The following is a 24,772-nucleotide window of genomic DNA, read 5'->3' as shown; positions in this document are numbered from 1 at the left end:
GAGGGAAATTCACTAAGTAACCCTGACAGCTCTGCCACTGTCTGATAGGGAGGCAGCTGAGGCTTACAAGAGGCAGAGGACACCTGGGCCGGCATCCCAGGTCTGCCATCAGCTCAACTGATGCACCGAGACAAGTCACTTCATCTCCCTGAGATTCAATTTCCCTCTGTGTCAAATAAGGTGTCACTTCCTGCCACCCATCAAGGATGCACCATGAGGGACCCCAACGTGCTTGTGATTGTGTGACTGCATTCGTAGGAATGTCATATGTGGAGTGTCTTTGTTTTGGACCTCCCACTAGTTCAGACTAGCCTTCCCGTCTTCCGGCCATTGTTGATATCAAAAAATGATTCTTTCAATTCACAGAAAACCCACACCATGCAAGTCTAAACAAAATTGGAATTTAATGGCAGTCACGGCTGGAGAGAGAGGCTACCTTCAGGTCTGGCTGGAATCAGCGTCTAAACAATGTCATCAACGTGCATCTTCACAAATATCCTTCAACGGGTGAATGGATAAACAAACAAATGGTGGTACAGCCACTGAAAGGAAAACAACTTAGCAATAAAGCAAATGATGGATAGACAACGTGGGTTAATCTCAAGTACATTTTGCTGTCTAAAATAAGGCAACCTCAAAAAGGCCACCTACTGTATGATTCCATTTGTGTGACATTCTAGAAAAATCAAAACTGGAAGGATGGAGAACAGAGCAGTGATTGCCAGGGATCAGAGGCTGGGAAGGATTTAACTATAAAAATTCAATGCAGAGAATTAGGGATGGGATGATGGAACTGTTCTGTAACCTGATTGCTGTGTTGGTTACACGACTCTATGCATTTGTCAAAAAGTCATAGTGCTGGGACTTCCCTGGTGACACAGTGGTTAAGAATCCAACTGCCAGTGCAGTGGGACATGGGTTCGATCCCTGGTCCGGGAAGGTCCCACATGCTGGGGAACAAAGAAGCCCGTGCACCACAACTACTGAGCCTGCACTCCAGAGCCTGTGAGCCACAACTACTTGAGCCCACGTGCTGCAACTACTGAAGCCCTCACGCCTAGAGCCCGTGCTCCACAAGAGAAGCCACTGCAATGAGAAGCCCGTGCACAACAATGAAGAGTAGCCCCTGCTCACCACAACTAGAGAAAAGCCCATGTGCAGCAACGAACACCCAACGCAGCCAATAAATAAATAAACAAACAAGCAAATAAATAAATTTTTAAAAAGTCATAGTGCTATATGCCAAAAGGAGTGAAGTCTACTGACAGTAAACTTTTTAAAAATTTTTTCTAAAGGTGCATTTTCATCTCTCACTCTGCTCTCTTCCATGGAGCTGGCTTCATTCACAATCTCCACGTCCCAGTAAGATTAGCATCACCAAGCCTTCCTTCAAATCCAACAAGAATCAGTAAGTGTCTCTACCCTGAAGCTTCAGGGGCAGATAGTGCATCTTTTTGTCTCTGATGGGTCACATGCCCACCCCTGAACCAATCTGTTGGGGGGGAGGGGTGGCCCATTCTGATTGGCTCATCCAAAGTCACTTCTCTTCCCAGGAGCCTGGAGATAGATGGGCTTTAGCTGTTGTACGAAGTGGGAGATTGCCCCAAAGCATCATCAGGGTACCATTTTGACAAGAGGAAGAAGGATGTTCTTTGTAGGAAGCAACACAAAAGTCTATTCTATTATCCAAGTGAAACAATTTACATCACGTCAAGGGTGATATCTTTACTACCAGTAGTACTCTCAAAATTATTGGTGTTGAAAAAGAAAAAGCAGGAACGTGCCTCGGTCCATAAAACAGGCATTTTAGCAATTACCCTGAAGAAATGTACCACCCTTAGAGCTGAACGTACCCCATATGAAACACAAATTGGAGAATCTGAACCCAAGGCCCCAAATAAACCAACCTCCACTGCACGGCTAATCCGTTTACTTTAGGATACTGAGTCTTCAAAAGTGATCTCATCGGGCAGTGACAAAGCAGAAGTATACACAGGGCCGGAGTCCTGGGCATGTGACCTACACAATTGCACAGGGCCGGGCCGGAGCTTGGTTCAGCGCCCTGCGGTCACACTCTATACCTCTGAAATCCTTAAGAGTTTTATCTCTGAGCTTGCACTTTGTAAGTCAAGTCTAAAAGAACAACGATGGGAAGGAATCACTACAGAAATCAAAGAGGAAATCAAAAAATATCTAGAAACAAATGACAACGAAAACACAACAACCCAAAACCTATGGGACGCAGCAAAAGCAGTTCTAAGAGGGAAGTTTATAGCAATACAGTCCTACCTTAAGAAACAAGAAAATGATCGAATAAACAACCTAACCTTACACCTCAAACAACTAGAGAAAGAAGAACAAAGAAACCCCAAAGTGAGCAGAAGGAAAGAAATCATAAAGATCAGAGCAGAAATAAATGAAAAAGAAAGGAAAGAAACCATAAGAAAAATAAATGAAACTAAAAGCTGGTTCTTTGAGAAGATTAACAAAATTGATAAACCATTAGCCAGACTCATCAAGAAAAAAAGGGAGAAGATGCAAATCAACAGAATTAGAAATGAAAAAGGAGAAGTCACAACGGACACCTCAGAAATACAAAACATCATGAGAGACTACTACAAGCAACTATATGCCAATCAATTGGATAACCTGGAAGAAATGGATACATTCTTAGAAAAATACAATTTTCCAAGACTGAACCAGGAAGAAATAGAAACCATGAACAGACCAATCACAAGTACAGAAATTGAGGCAGTGATTAAAAATCTCCCAACACACAAAAGCCCAGGACCAGATGGATTCACAGGCGAATTCTATCAAACATTTCGAGAAGAGTTAACACCTATCCTTCTCAAACTCTTCCAAAATATTGCAGAAGGCGGAGCACTCCCAAACTCATTCTACGAGGCTACCATCACCCTGATACCAAAACCAGGCAAAGATGTCACAAAAAAAGAAAACTACAGACCAATATCACTGATGAATATAGATGCAAAAATCCTCAACAAAATACTAGCTAACAGACTACAACAGCACATTAAAAAAATCATACACCACGATCAAGTGGGGTTTATCCCTGGGATGCAAGGATTCTTCAATATATGCAAATCAATCAACGTGATACATCATATCAACAAATTGAAGGATAAAAACCATATGATCATTTCAATAGATGCAGAAAAAGCTTTTGACAAAGTTCAACATCCATTTATGATAAAAGCTCTCCAGAAAATGGGCATAGAAGGAAATTACCTCAACATAATAAAAGCCATATATGACAAACCAAAAGCCAACATTGTTCTCAATGGAGAAAAACTGGAAGAATTCCCTCTAAGAACAGGAACAAGACAAGGGTGTCCACTCTCATCATTATTATTCAACATACTTTTGGAAGTGTTAGCCACAGCAATCAGAGAAGAAAAAGAAATTAAAGGAATCCAAATTGGAAAAGAAGAAGTAAAATTGTCACTCTTTGCAGATGACATGATATTATATATAGAAAACCCTAAAGACTCTACCAGAAAACTGCTAGCACTAATTGATGAGTTTAGTAAAGTAGCAGGATACAAAATTAATGCACAGAAATCTCTTGCATTCCTATACACTAACAAGGGAAGAGCAGAAAGAGAAATTAAGGAAACTCTCCCATTCACCATTGCAACAAAAAGAATCAAATACCTAGGAATAAACCTGCCTAAGGAGGCAAAAGATCTGTATGCAGAAAACTTTAAGACATTGATGAAAGAAATCAAAGATGACACAAACAGATGGAGGGACATACCATGTTCCTGGATTGGAAGAATCAACATCGTGAAAATGACTGTACTACCCAAAGCAATTTACAGATTCAATGCAATCCCGATCAAATTACCAATGGCATTTTTCACAGAACTAGAGCAAGAAATCTTACGATGTGTATGGAAACGCAAAAGACCCCGAATAGCCAAAGCAATCTTGAGAAGGAAAAATGGAGTTGGAGGCATCAGGCTTCCTGACTTCAAACTATACTACAAGGCCATAGTGATCAAGACAGTATGGTACTGGCACAAAAATAGAAAGGAAGATCAATGGAATAGAATAGAGAACTCAGAAGTCAGCCCAAACACATATGGGCACCTTATCTTTGACAAAGGAGGCACGAGTATACAATGGAAAAAAGACAGCCTCTTCAATAAGTGGTGCTGGGAAAATTGGACAGCTACATGTAAAAGAATGAAATTAGAACACTTCCTAACACCATACACAAAAATAAACTCCAAATGGATTAAAGACCTACATGGAAGGCCAGACACTATAAAACTCCTAGAGGAAAACATAGGCAGAACACTCTTTGACATACATCAAAGCAACATCCTTTTTGACCCACCTCCTAGAATCATGGAAATAAAATCAAGAATAAACGAATGGGATCTCATGAAACTTAAAAGCTTTTGCACAGCAAAAGAAACCATAAACAAGACTAGAAGGCAACCCTCAGAATGGGAAAAAATAATTGCCTATGAAACAACGGACAAAGGATTAACCTCCAAAATATACAAGCAGCTCATGAAGCTTAATACCAAAAAAGCAAATAACCCAATCCACAAATGGGCAGAAGACCTAAATAGACATTTCTCCAAAGAAGACATACAGATGGCCAACACACACATGAAAAGATGCTCAACATCACTCATCATCAGAGAAATGCAAGTCAAAGCCACAATGAGGTATCACCTCACACCAATCAGAATGGCCATCATCACAAAGTCTGGAAACAACAAATGTTGGAGAGGGTGTGGAGAAAAGGGAACTCTCCTGCACTGTTGGTGGGAATGTAAGTTGGTACAGCCACTATGGAAAACAATTTGGAGGTTCCTTAAAAAACTACAAATAGAACTACCATACGATCCAGTAATCCCACTCCTGGGCATATACCCAAAGAAAACCATAATCCCAAAAGAAACTTGTACCATCATGTTTATTGCAGCACTATTTACAATAGCCAGGACATGGAAGCAACCTAAATGCCCATCAACAAATGAATGGATACAGAAGATGTGGCATATATATACAATGGAATATTACTCAGCTATAAAAAGGGATGAGATGGAGCTATATGTAATGAGGTGGATAGAACTACAATCTGTCATACATAGTGAAGTAAGTCAGAAAGAGAAGGCCAAATATTGTATGCTAACTCACATATACGGAATCTAAAAATGGTACTGATGAACTCAGTGACAAGAACAAGGAAGCAGATACAGAGAATGGACTGGAGAACTCGAGGTTTGGGAGGGGGCGGGGGGTGAAGGGGAAACTGAGAAGAAGCGAGAGAGTAGCACAGACATATATATACTACCAACTGTAAAATAGTCAGTGGGAAGTTGTTGTATAACAAAGGGAGTCCAACTTGAGGATGGAAGATGCCTTGGAGGACTGGGGCAGGGAGGGTGGGGGGGACTCAAGGGGGGGGCGTCAAGGAAGGGAAGGAATATGGGGATATGTGTATAAAAACAGTTGATTGAACCTGGTGTACCCCCCAAAAAATTAAAAAAATAATTAAATAAATTAAATTAAAAAAGAAAAAAAAAAAAAAAAGAACAACGATGGGTTCGCATGAGCAAAGGAGGTACATGTAATTGCTCGTCTGCTGGTGCCCTATTTGCGTGTGTTCTGGATGCCCTGTGAGCACAGAATTCCGGTGCATCTGATGCGTGGGAGCTCTGTCCACAAGACACAGAGCCAGTACAGGTAAGTGTTATGCATCTACGACAAATCAGCAGGGCCACTGACAGCTCAGAGAGGCCAAGCTAGCCATTAAACCAGAACTTTCTTCAAATGCCGGGAAAAAAAGGAAAAGGCATTCTAAGAAATGCAAGCAGCCAAGAAACCTCGTCCTGTTTGTTCTTACTCCGGTTCCTTTCCTGTATTAGCCAACAACTGATGCTGAAAAGGGATGGCATGGAAAGAAAGGGCAGAAGAGTTCCTTTCCTCCCGTTCCTTCCCTCCCCATCAGGGAGCTGAAGCTCACACTGGTAGAAAGTGCCTGCATGCAGAAGTGAAATGAAACAAGCCCAGTTAATTTTGTGCAGCATATCCACTATTCTGGGCAGATTAAAATGCGCATGCGTGTATGATCTAGTAAATACGAACTGTTGTCATTTTGAGGATTCCACATATGGGGTCATTGCTCTTCTGTTTTCATGTCTAGCTGGTATTGCACAATTAAAAGATGAACGACGCACCGCATTAAGAGAAAGAAAGAGAAAAATCCTGTGTATGATCATCTCAACAGATGCAGAAAAGGTGTTGGACAAATACAATGAAAGACTACTAGTCCAGGCTCGCTTGGATCAATTCAAAATCATTCATGGAATATCTTTCTTTCTCTTCCTTATTTTTTTTAATGCAGTCCTCAATCCTTAAACACATGAAGTAACTAGAGGAAGGGAAACAAATGTCCAGTCTTTGTGGCTGTTGCCTAGAGAATCTGCTTTAGGGAATCTTTAAGACTATTTTTTAAAGGTTAGGAGTTTAAACAGCATAAGCTCAGATGCCTTCAATGCCCCTCCTACAATTCTTCAGGCTATTCAATTGCTAGAAAACTTCTTTTCACCAACCACAAAAAAAAGAAGAAAAAAAAAAAAAAAAAAAAAAACCTTGAGTATTTTCTGTCGGAATTAATTTCTCCAGATAATCAAGTACGTCAAGGTACCCTAAGATGCAGGGATTGCAGAGCTGTGACAAAAAAAAAAAAAAAGACAAGCAAAGGACACAGCCTGCTTCTGAGGAACTTAAAATTTTAATGGAGAAGACAAACCTACATTTTAAAAATTGATAACAATAAAAGAAAGTAAAAGATGTATTGTTGACTTGCCTGAAATATGTTGCCAAATCTCCGAGAAAGAAGAGATCAGTACTGATTGGGAATTATCACAAGTTTATCGCTAGTAGGAGCCAATGAATGAATTAACAGTGGTAATAACTAGGAGTGCCTGCTACGTGCCAGTGACTATTCGAACTGCTTTACGTGTATCAGCTCTTTCCACATTTATTCTTTACCCAATCCTGTAAGATGGGATATTATTGTCAGATTGTTATATTGTTAACATTATGATATAATTATATAAGTGATATTATATCCATTTTATAGGTTGAAAAACGAAGGCACAGAGAGGTCAAGACACATGCCTAAGGTCACACAGCATGTCAGCAGTGGAGCCAGGATTAGGCTCTGGAGTCCCCACTCTGACTGCTATTCTCTGCGGGGGTCCCAGAACATTTCCGTATTCTCCTGTTTGGTCCCAGACTCAGTCACCTCCCTTCACCAAAGCAAAGAAGGGCTCCATTATTGCTTGTGAGTGATACTATGACCCAGAATAAAGCCCATGAAGAGCACAAAGAAAGAAACAGAAACGCCCTCCCCACACTGGCCCCAGGGGCTGTGCCAGGAACCCGTGTGGTAGGTAAACCCGCTTCTCAGCAGCAGCTCTGGGGAGTCTTAGTGGGGAAAGACAAAACCAGAAACGCCTCGGTCCCTTTTTCCTCAGATTTAATTCAGAGTTTATTCTGTGTTGGGCAGAGGCATCCTGGAAATGAAGGGACACAGGGGACAGCATTCCTGGAGGTGGGGGCAGGGCCCCGGGGATGCCGCGCTGCGTGCGCCTGCACCCAGCCCGGGACACCCTGTTCGGGCGCTGGGGTCACCCCGCAGCTGCCCGGATCCGGGCTGCCGGCTCCTGACGCCTCTGCAGGAACAGGGGCCGCGTGTGCGGCAACACTGCCACCTAGTGGCCGAGGTTGTTCCCGCTGTGCCAGAAGCAGGTGGTGGGTTCCCCATTTCCAGAGCGGAGACGGAGGTTTGGGGCGATCTCGAGCGATCTGGGGACTTTAACCAAGACCCATTGCTGCTTTCTGGCAGAAAACCATTCGACAAGGCACGATGACTGTCTAGGACCAGATTCTTTGGGGCAAGCAACAGAAACCCCAACTTGGGTGGGCTTCAGAGAGAAGGGGGGGGAGGCGACGGGGGGGTGGGGGGGGCCCACAGGCAGAAAAGCGGTGGGGGGAGCGGGAGGAAGCATCCACCACAACCAGAGTCCCGGTGCTCTGGACGTACGTGAAAGTGCACCCAGGAGGGAGGAGACACCGCAAACCCCACCAGAGACACAGCTGGGTTTTCCCCACCACTAACGGGCCACAAAGGCCATTGATCCGACTCGGAGCTGAACAGAGCTCCAGGCTGCCCCCGTGATCCTTTCCTCTCCCTCCCCTTTGTCCGCTAGTTTCACCCTGAGAAATCACAGAAAGGAAAAGAAATGATTTTTGTATCAGTCACATCCTTCCAGGGAAATTCTGGTGGTTTTATGAAAGGGCTTTTCTTCCCATTTTTTTTTTTCAGTTCTATTTGCTCCAGGAGGAAATCTCTACCGTCTCTGACTCAAAAACTGTCCCTATTCTTCCTTCTCCATGACCACCTGAGTGCTGAGGACCGGAGCAGGGGAAGATGTAAAAACATTGATCCCAACAGGGGTGAATCCAGCCTGCATGGTGACAGTGACATGAGGACAGGACCACCCGGCACTGAGACGTCTATTAGGGAACCACCCCCATGGAAAGACACAGCCCATCACCTACGGTCCATCCAGTCAGAGGTCAGTCAGGCCCTGCCCATGCTCCTAGCTTCCTTGAAGCCCCCTAGCCCCCAAACCCAAGGAGTAGGGGAGGAATCTGGGCTCCAGAGAAGGTGACCTTGCCTGGAAAATCAGCCCACCTGTCGGCCAGCTGGTCACCATGGTGAACACCCCAGGACCCCCCACCCCGAGAAACACAGGAAAAGGGAGACAGGAAGATGTTCCTTGGGGTTTGTGGGCATCAGGTGAGACGGATCGGGCATACCCACTGCCCTAGTGGGTGCGGGCTGCTGTAACAAAATACCATAGGCGGGGCGGCTTAAACAAGAGACATTTATTTTCTCACAATAAATGTCTGGGGCTGGGGAGTCCAAAGTCAAGGTGCTGGCCGATTTGATGTCCGGCGAGAGCCTGCTTCCTTGCTTGTACATAGCCAGCTTCTGTCTGCATCCCCACATGGCAGAGAAAGGGAGCTCTGGCGGCCCTTCCTCTCCTTATAAGGGCACTTATCCCATCATGGGAGCCTCACCCTCATGACCTCAGCCAAACCTGATCACCTGCCCACAACTCACATCCCGATACCATCACATTGGAGGTTAGGGGTTCAACATAGGAACTGGGACCGGGCGGGGGGTGGAAACAGAAACATTCAGCCCATATGACCATTCATCCATCCATCACGCATTCACTCAGTGCTTCTCATGGGCCAGTCCTATGCCAAGCACTGAAGGAAGAGGGGACAATGGACCCCAGAATTTTGTCTAGTTTGGGGTCTGAACATACATAAGCCATTCCAGTAAAGAAAAGCAAAGGTCGTGACAGTGGAGGGGCCCCTGACGCAATCTCCATGGAACAATGCAGACGGGACCTGCTGTGGATTAAACAGCATCCACCAAAACTATGTCTGCCTGGAACCTCAAGATGTGGCCTTAGTTGGAAATAGGGTCTTTGTAGGTGTAATTAGGTCATACTGGATAAAATCCAGTGATTGGCATCTTTATAAGATAAAGAAGAGGGATTGTCATGCACAGAGAAGCCATCCATATGAAGACGGGGGCAGAGATTGGGGTAAGGCATCCTAGAAAGAACACCCAGGGCCACCAGAAGCCAGGAGAGAGGCATGGAATGGACTCCCCCTCGAGCCTCCAGGAGGAACCAACCCTGCCGACACCATGATTTTCGCCTTCTGGCCTTTAGAACTGTGAGAGACTAGGTTGCTGCTGTTTTAAGACTCCCAGGGTGTGGTCATCTGTTGCAGTACCCACAGGCGTCCACGACATAAGTCTCCTACATACGAACCTTCTAGTTGCGAACTTTCAAAGATGCGAACACGCGTTCACATGTTCAGTCACGTAAGAGAGTTCACACGTCTGGCGTACATTGAACTCCTTGCTGTGCAACACATGGAGCTTATTAATGAAGACCTGATGGCATTGGAGGCCCAGAGAAAGGATGAAGAGAGACAAGAGGATGAAGAAGTAACTGAAGAACTGAAGATTCGCGACGCAGGCAATGGCAAGGGGAATTTTTGGCGGAGGAGGCACTGTTAGCTTTTGAGGCACAGGACCCGAACATAGAACAGTACACAAAGGTTACAGCAGCCGTTCAGAATGCAATCCAGTGCTACCGTGTCATCTATGATCGCAAAAAAAAAGAGCTACTACCCAGACATCACCGGACCGTTTTTCAAGAGGGTAGGTAGAATTGAACCCAGCAAGGAACCAGCACCTGTGCCGTCAGCGTCAGGCGTGAGTGAAACGGAAGCCTGCCCTCCCTCTCCTATTGCTGAGGATCCTTCAGCTCTACCATCTCCCACCTCCTCTCCCTCCTCCAGTCAGTCACTTTTCTTGCCTGTTCACTCGATGCCAGCCCCTGTATGCCTGCTGTTGGACTGGACTACTGTGCTTTTCAAGGTCCTGTACTGTAAGATTAAACATGTTTTCTTTATTTTCTGTGTTTGTTTTTTATGTATTATTTGTGTGAAAAGCATTACAAGCCTATTACAGTACAGGACTGTATAGCCGATTGTGTTAGTTGGGTACCTAGGCTAACTTTGTTGGACTTACAAACATGCTATCAGAAGGGAACGCGCTCATGTGTAGGGGACTTACTACACTGTGCTCAGAGGACGGATGGCATGAATCAGGTCGAGGGGTGGGAAGAGGGTTCGGGGCGAGGAGAGCAGCACCGGCAGAGGACCAGAGGGGGCACACCGAGCCCTGCTGGAGCAGGTGTGGGGGAGGAGGGAGAGAGGCAGACAGGCTGGAGAGGAGGGAAGGTCTGGGTCACACAGGGCCAGGTGGAGGCCCCTGGATGCTGCCTGGACTTCATCCCAGGGGGAACAGGGAGCCTCTAAAGTGGCTGACATCATAGGAACGTGTCCCCATCAGATGCAATTGGTAAACCATCACGCCAGAATGATAGAGAATGGGCTGGAAGCAGGAATGACCGAGACAGAGAGAGACACAGAGGTCCGAGTCATAGAGGGTGGTGACCTTGTTATACAAATGGACCAAAGATGACCCCTGTCTCCTGCCCCCATGTTGTTTACTTCCTGAGACTAGGCTAAGACCATTAGCCCAAAGACCGCCGATGCCAAACCCAATTTTTTTACATACGCAATTGCTTTAAATGTAGCCCAAATAAACATGGTTTTAGCCATTTAGATCCCGCTTGCTTTGCATACCGCATGCACCCAACATCTCCTAACTTCCGTAAGAAAAACCCTGGGCTATCAAAGACCCCCGGCTGCTACGGCCGAGCTGGTGAGGGACATCACCAGGACACAGGAGCCCCCCTGGCTACTGCTCGTCTCCCCCAGCAATGCGCTGCCTCTCTCGTGGTTCCCGCCATCTCACAGTCCTATCTTTTTGTTTGATCAGCTTCGATATCCTCAGATTCTCCACGTTCTCTACTGCAAAGAGGGCCATCAGGATGCAGAGAAGGTTCGAGTGATGTTGAAAGGACTAGGAAATTACTTAGCTATGGTGGGAGGAGAAAGGGAGCTGAGAGAGGAGAGAATTAAGAGCTCTGCTGGGCTGGGCTTGGGCAAAAGGACGGGACAGTCACTGAGGCAGGGGAGAGCATCCTTGGAGGAGGGAGATGCGTTCTGCTTGGGGCATATCAAGCCTGAGATGCGTGTGGGACCATGAAGCAGAAATGCCCACGAGGTCACACATTAGATGCGCAGCTGCAGCTCAGGAGAGGAGTGGGTGCTGTCGGCAGAGAGGTGGCGACTGACACCAGCAGGCTCGGAAAAGACCCCCTAATGTGTGAGGCTGTGGCAGGCGACAAGGGCCCTGAAGAGAAGGCTCTGAGGGGCACCCAGGCAGGGGCGGAAAAGCAGGTGGACCTGTGTCAGAAAAGCCGTCAGATGGGGAAAGTGGGGGGCAGGGGGGCTTTGTGGGGAATGAATTGGGAGATTGGGATTGCCGTATATACATTACTAATAAGAAAAAAATAGCAAATTGTACACTTTAAATACATACAGTTTATTGTATGTCAGTTGTATCTCAATAAAAGTTCTTAAAGAAAAAAATAATTTGAAGTAATGGGAAACAAAAAAATAAATTTAATTTAATTTAATAATTTAAAAAAAAAGAAAAGCCATCAGAGAGCTGGGGAGACTTCTGAGAAGGAGGGTCCCCTCCCCAAGAAGCGCCTGAGTCTTTGACAACAGCTTGGATGAACAAGGATGAACCAAGTGGAGTTTCAGTGGCGTGTGGTGGCCAGGAGCACAAGGATGGCCCGAGGAGTGGGCAGAACACGAGGAAGGGAAGCACCGAGAACAGGCAACTCTTTCAAGAAGTGTGGCCATAAAGGGTCTGGTCCGAAACCCTCTCCTGGTAGCTCCAACCCGTTCCCTTTCGACATCACTTGTGGAGCTAGAAGTCATGTCTGCCCAGACATCCCACCAAATAGCTCCTGTAGAATCTGCAGCTGAGACTAGGGATCCAAATCTCCAGCTTTACTCAAATCCCCCCAATGTCTAATTCCTGCCACCACCCCCTTTTAAATAGCATTAAGCTGATGTTTACCACCCGGGTTGCTATGACAACTGAATGTCAGAGTGTGCTCCATCTTGAGCTCAAACCATCTTTATTAAATACAGGTCAATGAAAAGGGCAGGTAGCTTTATCAGCAGAATCTGAAGTACCGAAATACAGATTGTTGAGCCCAAGACCAACCACTCAAAGAAAAGACTCATTCTCCCCAACGCAATGAACAGATCCCAAATCGATTTCTCCAAAGTCCAAAGACACAGGGATTGGCCAACTGCTGGACTCTTCGAAGTCTTTTTCTTATTATTTAGGCATTTGTTAGTTGCCTCCCCAGTATCTATTTCTCTTCTCTCCCTTTGGGAGATACCTTGGTGGTTTGGTCATCAATGGACACATAACCCAGTGCAGGCCATTGAGATATAAATTGCAGAAAATTACAAGTTCTCTAGACCCAACCAGAGGCTCCCCAAAGAAACCTCCCCTCTTCTCAGGAGCACTGTGGTGTGAGGATAAGAGACTGGGAACTACAGAAGGATGTAGTTCTGCGCTGAGCTCAGAGCTCCAGGGGCATAAGTTGGAGCCCGCACCATGGAGAGCAAATCCTGATCCTTAGAGAAACAGTCTGAGCTGCTGGGTCAAGTTGCTGCCTCCATTGTATAATATCACTTCTATGTGGAATCTAAAAATAGGATACAAATGAACTTATCTACAAAACAGAAATAGAGCCACAGATGTAGAAAACAAACTTATGGTTACCAAGGGGGGAAGGGGGGAGCAGTGGGATGAACTAGGAGATTGGGATTGACATATATACACCACTAGGAATAAAATACGTAACTAACGAGAACCTACTGTATAGCACAGGGAACTCTACTCAGTGCTCTGTGGTGACCTAAATGGGAAGGAAATCCAAAAAAGAGGGGATATGTGTATATGTATAGCTGATTCACTTTGCCGTACAGCAGAAACTAACATAACATTGTAAAGCAACTGTACTCCAATTAAAAAAAAAAAGTCCCTGCCTCTGATTGGAGGATTTCTTGCGCACACACATCTCGAATCCACGGCATCCTGTAAGTTTCCATGACTTGTGTAGAAAGAGGAGAAACTCCCATCAAAAGACAGGCAGCCAGAAACTTCCAATGAAAAATTGGAAACAGAAAACAGAAAGTCCTTTTAAAAACAAAGGGACAGGGCTTCCTAGGTGGCGCAGTGGTTAAGAATCCGCCTGCCAATGCAGAGGTCACGGGTTCGATCCCAGCTCCAGGAAGATCCCACATGCCGCGGAGCAACTAAGCCCGTGTGCCAAAAAAAAAAAACAAAAACAAAGGGACAGGCTTGGGACTTCCTAGGGGGTGCAGTGGGTAAGAATCTACCTGCCTATGCAGGGGACATGGGTTCGATCCCTGGTCCAGGAGGATACCACACGCCGTGGAGCAACTAGGTTCATGTGCTGCAACTATTGAGCCCTCATGCCTAGAGCCCGTGCCCTACAACAAGAGAAGCCACCGCAACGAGGAGCCCCCACTCGCCACAACTAGAGAAAGCCCGTGTGCAGAAATGAAGACCCAACACAGCCAATAAATAAGTAAATAAATAAATAAAATTTATTTTTTCAGAAAAGGACAAAAAGAAACATACAAGAAGTGAACATCTTCTCACATCATAAAAACGAGCCAGCTTCCAATAAGACACCGGGGGCCCCGTGGTTCTGGAATTCTTTGCAAAATGTCAAATCTGATCAATGACTATCCAATGCGAACAATCCATGCATTCCAAGAATCATTGATTGAATGCTTAATGAATAAATACATTGACAAACAGATTACTTTCCAATGATTTCTCCAATGTGACCACTTGTTTCAAACAGTCAGTTGGAACCAGAAAATCGCTCCACTTTCCATAGTGTATGCTTTTCATGTCATTCTCCTCCTGCCTGGATTGGGAATGCTTCTCACATAGCCATGCATTTTACAGTGCCTCAGAACATTCATGTTTTGATGAGAACTCAAAAGGCTTCTTGTCGGCTGGGATGTTGTGCTTTTCTCTGGGTTTCATGTGTTGGTGTTTGTACCTTAATCGTAAGTTCCCAGGACATGGCAGCTGCGTCCTGAGAAATCGTTTGCATTTCTTATGCAATTTGCAAAAATGTAAACGTGATGGAGTCGGTGCCACAGGCTGTGAGGTCTTCCCCTGCTTACTAGCTATCTCAGGGGAAAGAATTCCAGAAGGGCTCTCTTGTTTTGTATTTCCAGTAGAAAAGAGTCTATGCCAGTGGGCCCAAAAAGTTTCGTTTGAACCCCATTGAAGTTGGGGGTCTTTTCCTCCCCAAACTGGGAGATGCCACCTCTTACCTCACTGGCTGACAAACATCCAAAAGATCAGATCTACTGCGATTTGGTGAGGCTCTGGGGACACAATCTCATTCACCACTTAAAGGTGTAAAATTGATCATATGGCAAAATCCATCCAAAATTAATCTGTACCTGGGACTTCCCTGGCAGTCCAGTGGTTAGGACTCTGTGCTTCCACTGCAGGGGGCATGGGTTTGATCCCTGGTCGGGGAACTAAGATCCAAAAACAACGCGCGGCTGAGACTGCCCGCCTGAAAAATCCCCCCAAATTAATCTGGACACATCCTTTGATTGACTAATTGCACTTCTCATTATTAACCCTCATATACCTGCACACAGGTGAAATGACATGGACGTGCAAGGTCCCTCTTGCCAGCAACCTCGATACCAGCTAACGCCTTACCTAGGGTTTCTGTGTGTCAGGTACCATTTAAGCACTTTCTGTAGATGAGTTCGTTTCACCCTCACGACTGTGGAAGGGGGGCAGGTGAGACCAGGAGCCCCATGAAAGATGAGGAAGCTGAGAGACACCATGAGATGAAGCAATTCGGCCAAGCATTTTTTGTGGGGACCAAGGCCTGGAAACGAGCCCAGCTACTCATCAACAGAAGGGTAGCTGCGTCAGGGGTGGAGCAGGCATAGCGGGAAGCAGAATGACAGCAGGTGAAAAAATGCAGCTCTTGATGTTAGAGAAAGATCTCCGAGACATAGTGTACGTTACGTGGGAAAAACTAGGTGTAAAATAGTGTTCGTGGTTTACTAGTATATGAAAGGGAAAAACAAACTATATATAGAGTGCATATACCTATATATGTATATGGAAAGGGAAAGATATATTTATATGCTTTTCCATGCATGAAGCTCTCTGAACACACTGGGGAGAAGCTAATATTATTGGTGCAAAAGAAAACTGGGTGGATACGGGGCAGTCGAGATTTCTTTTTATTACAAGCCTAATCACTTGTTTTCATTATCATTCTTTGTATACTTTTGGAAATTTCAACCATATGAATGTACCTTGTCTTCACAAAGTTTAATAGCTTTGTTAAGATATACGTTACACTCCATAAAATGCACCCACTTTAAGTGTACGCGTCGATGTGTATCTGTACAGGTGCGTAATCATCACCGCAATCCGGCTTTAGAACCCTTCCATCGAGCCCCAAAATTCCCTGTGCTGGTTTGCAGGTAACCCCCATCCCCACCCACGGCCCCAGGCAACAACTGATCTGCTGTCTGTCTCTACAGTTTTGCCTTTTCTAGAAATTCATATATGTATGTAGTCATACCATATGCAGCCTTTTGCATCTAGCTTCTTGCACTCAACATAATTATTTGAAATTCATCCACATTGTTACATGAACCAGGGGGCGATTCCTTTTTATCCCATCGTGTGGATAGGCCATAGTGTGTTCGTGCGTTCACTAGCTGATGGGCATTTGGGTTGTTTCCAGTTGGGGGCACTGACAGATAAAGCTGGCAGGAACATTTATAAAGAAATCTCTCAGGCTTCCCTGGTGGCACAGTGGTTGAGAATCCGCCTGCCAATGCAGGGGACACAGGTTAAATCCCTGGTCTGGGAAGATCCCACATGCCGTGGAGCAACTAAGCCCGTGTGCCACAACTACTGAGCCTACGTGACACAACTACTGAAGCCCACACACCTAGAGCCCATACTCCACAACAAGAGAAGCCAGAGCAATGAGAAGCCTTCGCACTGCAATGAAGAGTAGCCCCCGCTCGCTGCAACTAGAGAAAGCCCCAAGAAAGAAAGAAAGAAAGAAAGAAAGAAAGAAAGAAAGAAAGAAAGAAAGAAAGAAGGAAGGAAAGAAAGAAAGAGAAAGAAAGAAACTGAAGTTCCCAAATATAGGGACCATACTTTAAAAAAAAAAAAAAAAACCTCTCTCATTTCTTTCACGTAGATACCTAAGAGTGGAATTGCTGACCCATAGGGTAGATGTCTCTTTAACTTTTCAAGAAACTGCCAAACTGCTTCCCAGAGCAACTGCGCCATTTTACACTCCCACCAGCAGAGAGTTCCAGGTTCTCCACATGCTTGTCAACACTTGATACTGGCAGTCTTTTCTACCTTGGTCAGCCCGTTGGTTATGCAGCGGTATCTCGTTACAGTTTTCATCTGCATTTCCCTAATGCTAATGATGTCAAGGATCTTTTACTGTCTTCAAAAGATACTTAAAAATCTGCATCTGGGGACTTCCCTGGCGGTCCAGTGGCTAAGACTCCATGCTCCTAACACAGGGAGCCCAGGTTCGATCCCTGGTTGGGTGACTAGAGCCCACATGCTGCAACTAAGAGTTTGCATGCAGCAACTAAAAGATCCCACGTGCTGCAATGAAGACCTGGCACAGCCAAATAAATAAATAAATAAATAATTTTAAAAAAAATCTGAATCTGAAACTAACCTATAGAAATCGAGTGCTTTCAGGGACTTCCCTGGTGGCGCCGTGGTGAAGAATCCGCCTGCCAGTGCAGGGAACATGGGTTCAATCCCTGGTCTGGGAAGATCCCACATGCCAGAGAGCAACTAAGCCCGCGTGCCACAACTGCGGAAGCCCGTGCACCTAGAGCTCTGCAACAAGAGAAGCCACCGCACTGAGAAGCCCACAACGAAGAGTAGCCCCCGCTCTCCACTACAAGAGAAAGCCCGCGCACAGCAATGAAGACCCAACGCAGCCAATAAATAAATAAATAAATAAATTTATTCTTAAAAAAAAGAAAGAAAGAAATTGAGGACGTTCACATAAAAATCAGGAACTCTGATCTCTCTCCCCCAAATCAGAAAAATCTGACAAATCTGATATTCATAGAAACCCAACACCTGTTTTCCAGAACTCCTGCTTTCTCGTTTTTCTGACATAGGGAGGCAACACGCTGCATATACTGCCTATTGGAGCATCTTTGCTGGGGTCTGCAGCAGCTCCCTTGTATCAAACCAACAATGGTTCCAAAGTCAAAGGTAGGAATACGCATCCTAAGTGGCATAAGTAAAGCTATAAATGAGCTCAGGTGAGGTTTTACCACCAAATGACTCTGCTGAAAATCTACCCAAAGCATTTTAGTTTTCAGAGCTTTGAGGATTTGGAATTTCAGATGAGAGATTACGGGTCTGTAATACCTGCTCCCTGGAAAGAAGGTGAGTGCTTTCCAAATCCCGACTGTCCCCACGTAGAGGACCAGCCCGATCTCTGAGGGCATTTTCCCTTGTCCCACGAGCAGGCTCGGGATTCGGTTAAATGCATTTGCTTCCGTTCAAGCCAGTCTGCTTGGATCCCCAGCTCTTGGAGCCTCCCTTGTACTTAAAGAATGAAATGACGCCTGCGCTCTTTACATAGCAAACAAAGCTGTCCCTTTTCCTAGCTGAGTTCACCCTGGCAATCCCACCCGGAGCCCCCGTCGCGTCTTCTCGGCAACAGGCCTGCTCCACGCTCATAAAAGCTGACTGTTTCAAAACCTAGTGGCAAATCTTATTAAAGTAATCCCCCTCCCTGAACCCAGATTATTACAGCCACCTTTATGGCAGAATAAAAATTAATTTTCTCCGCTATAATAAGAACGATAAGAATGAATCACTTGGGACCAAATAAAGATTACAATTAGCTCCAGCAGAATAAATCTAAATTTAACACAGACCAGCAGTTTCTCTCTGCTCCCATTTCCTCCCTGGTTCCTGTGTGAATGAGGCTGCTGGGTTAGACCCCCTCACCAGCTGGGCCACTGTTGATACGGTGCCAGGGAGGGGCTCCGGGAGAAAGGCCAGGGTCCAAGCCAATGCCCCAAACAAAGGCTGCAGGCTTAGTTCAGGACTCAGAGACATTTCGAAGGGAGGGCAGGTCCTTGTCAGAGACAATGAGCTGTGCTGCCCTAGACAGCTGGCTTCCTTTTGGATGCCTGTGGACGTGTGTGGTTAGTCAACAACCTGGCATCATAATTTACCCCCTGCTGGTAACTGCACTCCAGTTTTCCTTTGGGAACTATCTCCTCCCACTCTCCATATTTCAGGTAGCTGCAATTCCACTCTCATCTCCAGGAATGCGTACTTGACCCAGGCCTGGCCAATCAGAGACCCAGCACAGGTCAGTGATAAGAAGGCGTAGGACTTCTGTTTGAAACACTTGGCAAGAACTCTTAATTCCCTCTGGGCTTTACATCCCCATAGGGATGCACAGAATAAGCTCATCCTCAAGGGAAATCGAAGACAAGGAGAGATATTAGGTTCCAGTAACACTATTTGAACTGCTGGATCAAGCCACACCTGAAGCTTTTCAACTCTGCTTTTCAACTATAGGAGCCCATACATTCCTATCTTCCCTGTCTAATGTTTTCTACCTTTTGAAACCAAAAATACCTTTACCGAGGAAGTTACTTCTCAGCATTTCATAGAAAAACGACCCCATCATGAAAGTGGGCGTTCTGCGATAATAAAAGGGTATCTGATTCCTCCGAGGGCTGGGGAAGACAGTATTTCACCTACCAAGACATAATGCCCCAGATCTAGGTGCCAGCCTCACAGGAAAGCAAGAGGGTGATACAAGGAGCATGGCTGTCCAGTCAAGACCTGGCTGTCCACTCAGGGTTAACTGGACAACACGCTCAGCTTCCCGAAGGGCTGGGGGCTTTGCTCTCCACTCGGAGGGATAGGCCTGGGCTTCCCAGGTGTGGGCTGTTGGCATTTCCAGATGACTTCTCCAAGTGCACACTGCCTCGCATCAAACCGCCTGGAAATTCCTCCACTAACAAGGCTTCTCTCTGCCCAGTTCCAATAAAAAGTGGGTGAGCCTGGCAGCATCCCTCCATGTAATGCAAACCCTGCACTGAGTTCAATAGGATGCCAGGACCCCAAACATCCCTCCACATGGCCAATGGGAAGATGGGGCCTGGTCTTTCTCCCCCTTCCTCCTCTCTCACTTGAAGGTTTCCTCTACCCCACATAAACTCTATTCCCCGTGACCACGTGGAATGCATCGTACACCCTGGTGTGCAACAGGCAGCCAGCCAGACCGATAAAGCCAGCTTTCGTGCAAAGAGGAGCTGAAGCGGTCCTGGAAAGGCTTTGCCCCAGGGCATCTGGCTGCTCCCCTGAAGAGCAAGCTCCCCCTCTGCTCTTCCTCTGTTTGAACAGAGCCCCTGCCTTCTAGGGTCAGAGAGAGAGGCTCACCCACGAGTACAGGGCAGACAGGCTGCCCCCACCACCCGGAGTCAGTGAGCAGGCGGCAGCCCAGTCCAGCCCCGAGGAGAAGCACGGAGTCAGTGCCCGGCCCAGCAGGATGGGGAGGTTAGTCTGAGGTCACCATTAGCCATGGGATCTGCGATGGGTCAGGGTCAGCCTGCGGCCAAGAGAAAAGGAGCAGTGTGTGGGACCAGAACAGAAGAGAAGGCTGGGAAACCAACTGGTCCTTATGGGGCTTTGAACTTGAGACAGTGGAGTCATTGACAGAGAGGCATCAGGAGCTACAAGAGCAGAGGTCTCCGCTGGGGGTGGGGGGGTGTCCTCATTACTTCCCCTCCTCCTTCCCTCTACCTGTCACTCTTGAGTCCATTACCATCACGAACAGCATCTACGTGTCCTGCACGTTCACCAGGCACCCAGCTCTGAGCCAAATGCCCTTACGGTCACCATCACCCCAGCAAGTCCCTGCATCGACTACTTACAGCGGCTGAATTCTCCCCATTCTACAGGTGAGGAAACTGACACTCAGAGAGGACCCAGCTCTTATTCAAAGTCACCAGGACGATCCAGCCACCTCTTCCGATTCTCTTACCACTGCACCACCCTACACGCCTGGGGAAATCAAGGTCCCACTGATGGCCTCTGGGGACACCCAGGGGATCCTAGAGGGTCAGGGCCAGGGAGGAAATCAAAGGCCAGTACCTTTGAGACTTATTTTTTTAGCTCTACAGACTTTTGTTCAGACAAACTATACATGATGTGATATTTGAGATTTACAAAAGACGGACTTCCCTGGTGGCACAGTGGTTAAGAATCCAACTGCCAATGCAGGGGACACAGGTTTGATTCCTGATCTGGGAAGATCCCACGTACCTCGGAGCAACTAAGCCCGTGCGCCAAAACTACTGAGCCTGTGCTCTGGAGCCGGCGAGCCACAAATAATGAACCCACGCCCTGCAACTACTGAAGCCTGTGCGCCTAGAGCCTGTGCCCCACAACGAGAAGCCACCGCACTGAGAAGCCTGCACACCACACTGAAGCATAGCCCCTGTTCGCCGCAACTAGAGAAAGCCCACGCGCAGCAACGAAGACCCAACACAGCCAAAAATAAAATAAATAAAAATTTTTTAAACAAACAAAATAAAGATTTACGAACGAGTGTTGGAAACACAACGAATGCACGTGTACCACAACTCAACTGAAGAAATAAATCATCACAAGTCAGCTGAAGGCCCTGGGCCCCCTCCCCAGTAACACCCCCCTCCCAACCCCAGAGGAACCCCTTTTCTGAACTTGGGGTTCATCATGGTTACCTCTTTTGTTACTCTGATTACAGTATATAAGGACTACCTACACTCTGATACACTGTATTGTTTCTGGAATTTTCTTTTTTTTTTGACAGGAAAGTAGGATTTATTGATGGGCATGAAACCGTAAGGCGGGGACAGCGCCAAGTCTCTCACGAGTGCAGGGCCCGCCATTTGTCCCGAGGCCACGATTAGGAATGTACTTGACCCCACAGCCATCCAGGATGAGCCACTTTTCTGGCACCACGTTTTCAAATTCATCCGCGTTAAACTTAGTAAATCCCCACTTCCTGGAGACGTGGATCTTCTGGCGGCCAGGGAACTTGAACTTGGCCCTGCGGAGGGCCTCCATTACAGGCTCCTTGTCCTGCTACTTGGTGCAGATGGATATTATGACTTGGCCAACGTGGACCCTGGCCACTGTGCCCTGGGGGTCTCTGAAGGCACCACGCTATACCTGTCTGGAGCCAAGACTGGGGACAGCATGCCAGACACGAATGTCCCCTGGAAAGGGCTGTCGCCAAAGTCCCTAGGGCCACCGTACAGGCAACAGGCTGCATACGCTATCGAGGAGGCTGCTGTTTGCAGCCACTGCACACAGGGTTGTTTCTGGAACTTTAAACTTCATGTAACTAGCAGTATACTCTATTCCTCTGCAATCCACATTTTCCACTCTGCATTGTATATGTGAAATTCACGTCTAGTGATGCACAAGGCTGTCACCCACTCGTTCTGCTACTGTATCGTATCCCATTGTATGGAAATACCATATGGATTCATTCTCCTGCTGGATACTAAAGGGGGTTCCAAGTTTCTGGGATGATGTATAATGTTTTAAGAAACAATTCTTGTACGTGTCTCCTTGTTTACAATTTATTTGCATTTCCGCTTACCTAAGAGTGGAGTTTCCGAGTTGTTTCAGGAAAGAACAACTTTCTTACGGGGAAGCCAATAAAGATGAGCGCTAAAGACAAAGCTTTCTGGATGTAGCAGAGGCGGGTCTGGAGCCCCTCCCAGTAGCGCCCATTCTCCCACCCCTGCAGCCCCAAAAGGTGAAGGCTCTAAGTGGAAGCCCAGGAGGCAGGATGATTTGCCAGCAGCCACCCGTCACGGAAAGAGCAGGACCAGGACCAAAAGCCAGTGTCCCACCCCTGGCCCAGGAAAAGGCAAGGACAGGGGCTGAGAATGTCACCCCCTTCTCAGTGCTGCCCGGCTGGCAAGCCAGGGATGCATGTGGCCTTGTGCTTTTGTACATCAACTACATATGGGAGGAGGAGGCAGGGAGCCTCCTTCTACGTAGATGCCTGTGAGGCCACAAAAATCTCACGGCGATAGCCAGGAGGAAGTTGCTGTATAACAAAGGGAGATCAGCTCGATGATGGGTGATGCCTTAGAGGGCCAGGACAGGGAAGGTGGGAGGGAGTCGTGGGAGGGAGGGGATATATGTATAAATACAGCGGATTCACTCTGGTGTACCTCAAAAACTGGTACAAGAGTGTAAAGCAATTATATTCCAATAAAGAGCTTAAAAAATAAAAAATAAAAAGAATAAAAATCTCTCGGTGAATTTAAATAACAGTATTTAATATTTACACAGCACTCACCTTGTGCCAGGGGCCCATCCCAAGCACTTGACATGTACTAACCGGTTTTCACCCTCCCTACAAGCTAAGGTACCATGGTCGGTTCCATAAAGCAATGAAATGGAGGCACAGAGAGGTCAAGTCACTCAGTCACAGCCACACAGCTAGCAGGGGTAGAGGCAGAATTTGAACCCAGGCAGTAGCAGGTTGCCCACTCTGAGCCCCTACTGGCTTCTAAGGATGTCATCTGAAAGCCACCTGTGGGACTCACCCTTGAAAAAACGCCAAGAATAATTGGCAAGCAGGGACCACAGACACAGAGCACAAGCTGGGCGAGGAAGGTGGTGCACAGTGAAGTGAGGAAGCAGAGATAAATGCAGCGGGGCTTGGAAGAAGTCCCGCGGTGTGTCCTCTGTAGGAGACAACACATCCTCACCCAGGCAAATTACTGATCAGTTGCAATTTGCGATTGTACTGTGCCTTTGCTAGTCCCAAATCCACCTGCTCTGTGTGCGTGCATGCATGGTCTCTGAGACTGATGGAGTTGGCAAGCCTAGGAGGATGCTCTTTGGAGTGAGGAAAACACCAGGAGCCAGGCTAGGGCACCAAAGAACCTGACCCCGCTAACGGCCCCCACCCCGCCTGCAAGCACCACGCGCCCACCCACCCACGCCCTGTGCAGCCCGGGTCTCCCCAGCCAGCCCACCGGCCTTGCAGACCTCCCAGGCGGCCGCCACACCAAGGAGACCCTTTGCACAAAGAAGACGTGTCTCAGTTCATCTCGAGTCTAATCGATGAAAGAACAGCCAGGCGGCCTGGTCATTAGCGCCAAAGAAAGGAAAGTCCATCCTGACTCCTAACCCCTTGGACTCAGCCGAAAAATGACAACAGCCCCTGACAATTTCGCTAATTTGGGCTAGAAGAAAAGATCTTTGTGCCTCCCTCGCAAGGGTTCGCGACCTTGAGCCATTCCCAGCTTAGAGGATTTGTCGGGTCCAGGCCCTGGCTGGCTCAGTCTCTGCTGGAAGAAGTGGCTGAGCCTCTCGTGAGCCTGTATGCAGAGGTGCCTACTCAGTGTGGAGCCAGATACCCACGGGAGCCCGCTTGTCACCTGTGCCCCGGTCCTCCCACCCCACCCAGGGCAGAAGGCAGTTTCTACTTGAGAACCTGCTCTGAGCAGGAGGGAGGGGAGGGCCTGCTCCCTGCTGTCAAGTAAATGCCAAATTTCAGCAAAATCTCCAACTATTGAGGAGGGGCTGCAGAAAGCAAGACCTTGTTAATGTTTTCAGATGCCCACACGGCAAGTCGAGGCTGGTTCCCAAAGGATGGAAGCTGAGCTGGCTGCTGGACTCGAATTGGATGGAGATTTTCACAGAAACAGAGCATCACTGAATTCACTCTGCACGCTCAGCCAAAGTGTTCTACTACACACAGTTACATACGAGCTCACACGCCACGTGGGCGGGTGCTGGATGGAGAGAACAGAGGCGGAAAAAGATGCCCTGGCCCCAGGGATAGGAATTCCATTCAATCGGTATGTACAAGGGTGAGTCAAAAATTATCTGCACTCCGGTTATATTAAAATTTCTGTTGGCTGCAAAGCCACAAAGATAATTTTTGACTCACCCTTGTATACTGAAAGCCCCTCGTGCGCCAGGAGACAGAGAACCAAAGATGCCCTGACAGAGAGGACTGCCTTGGTGACACACAGCACCAGCTGTGGACTT

General features: G+C 47.0%; 1 protein-coding gene and 1 pseudogene across 1 annotated transcript in view; both read right to left on the bottom strand.

Moving 5' to 3' along the window:
* TMEM132B (transmembrane protein 132B) overlaps positions 1-21,814 on the bottom strand; it is a 277,602-nt gene extending 255,788 nt beyond the window's left edge. Inside the window, exon 1 of the mRNA XM_057746462.1 lies at positions 21,619-21,814. Coding sequence (XP_057602445.1) covers positions 21,619-21,814 — 196 coding nt within the window. The remainder of the gene's footprint in view (positions 1-21,618) is intronic.
* Positions 21,815-21,974: 160 nt separating this feature from the next.
* On the bottom strand, positions 21,975-22,121 carry LOC130859718 (small nucleolar RNA SNORA70; annotated as a pseudogene).
* Positions 22,122-24,772: the final 2,651 nt, after the last annotated feature.

This window comes from Hippopotamus amphibius, chromosome 8 (genome assembly GCF_030028045.1).
Source record: "Hippopotamus amphibius kiboko isolate mHipAmp2 chromosome 8, mHipAmp2.hap2, whole genome shotgun sequence".
Taxonomy (NCBI): domain Eukaryota; kingdom Metazoa; phylum Chordata; class Mammalia; order Artiodactyla; family Hippopotamidae; genus Hippopotamus; species Hippopotamus amphibius.
The sequence above is the reverse complement of the archived record's forward strand: the minus strand, read 5'-3'. Positions and strand labels throughout refer to the sequence as shown.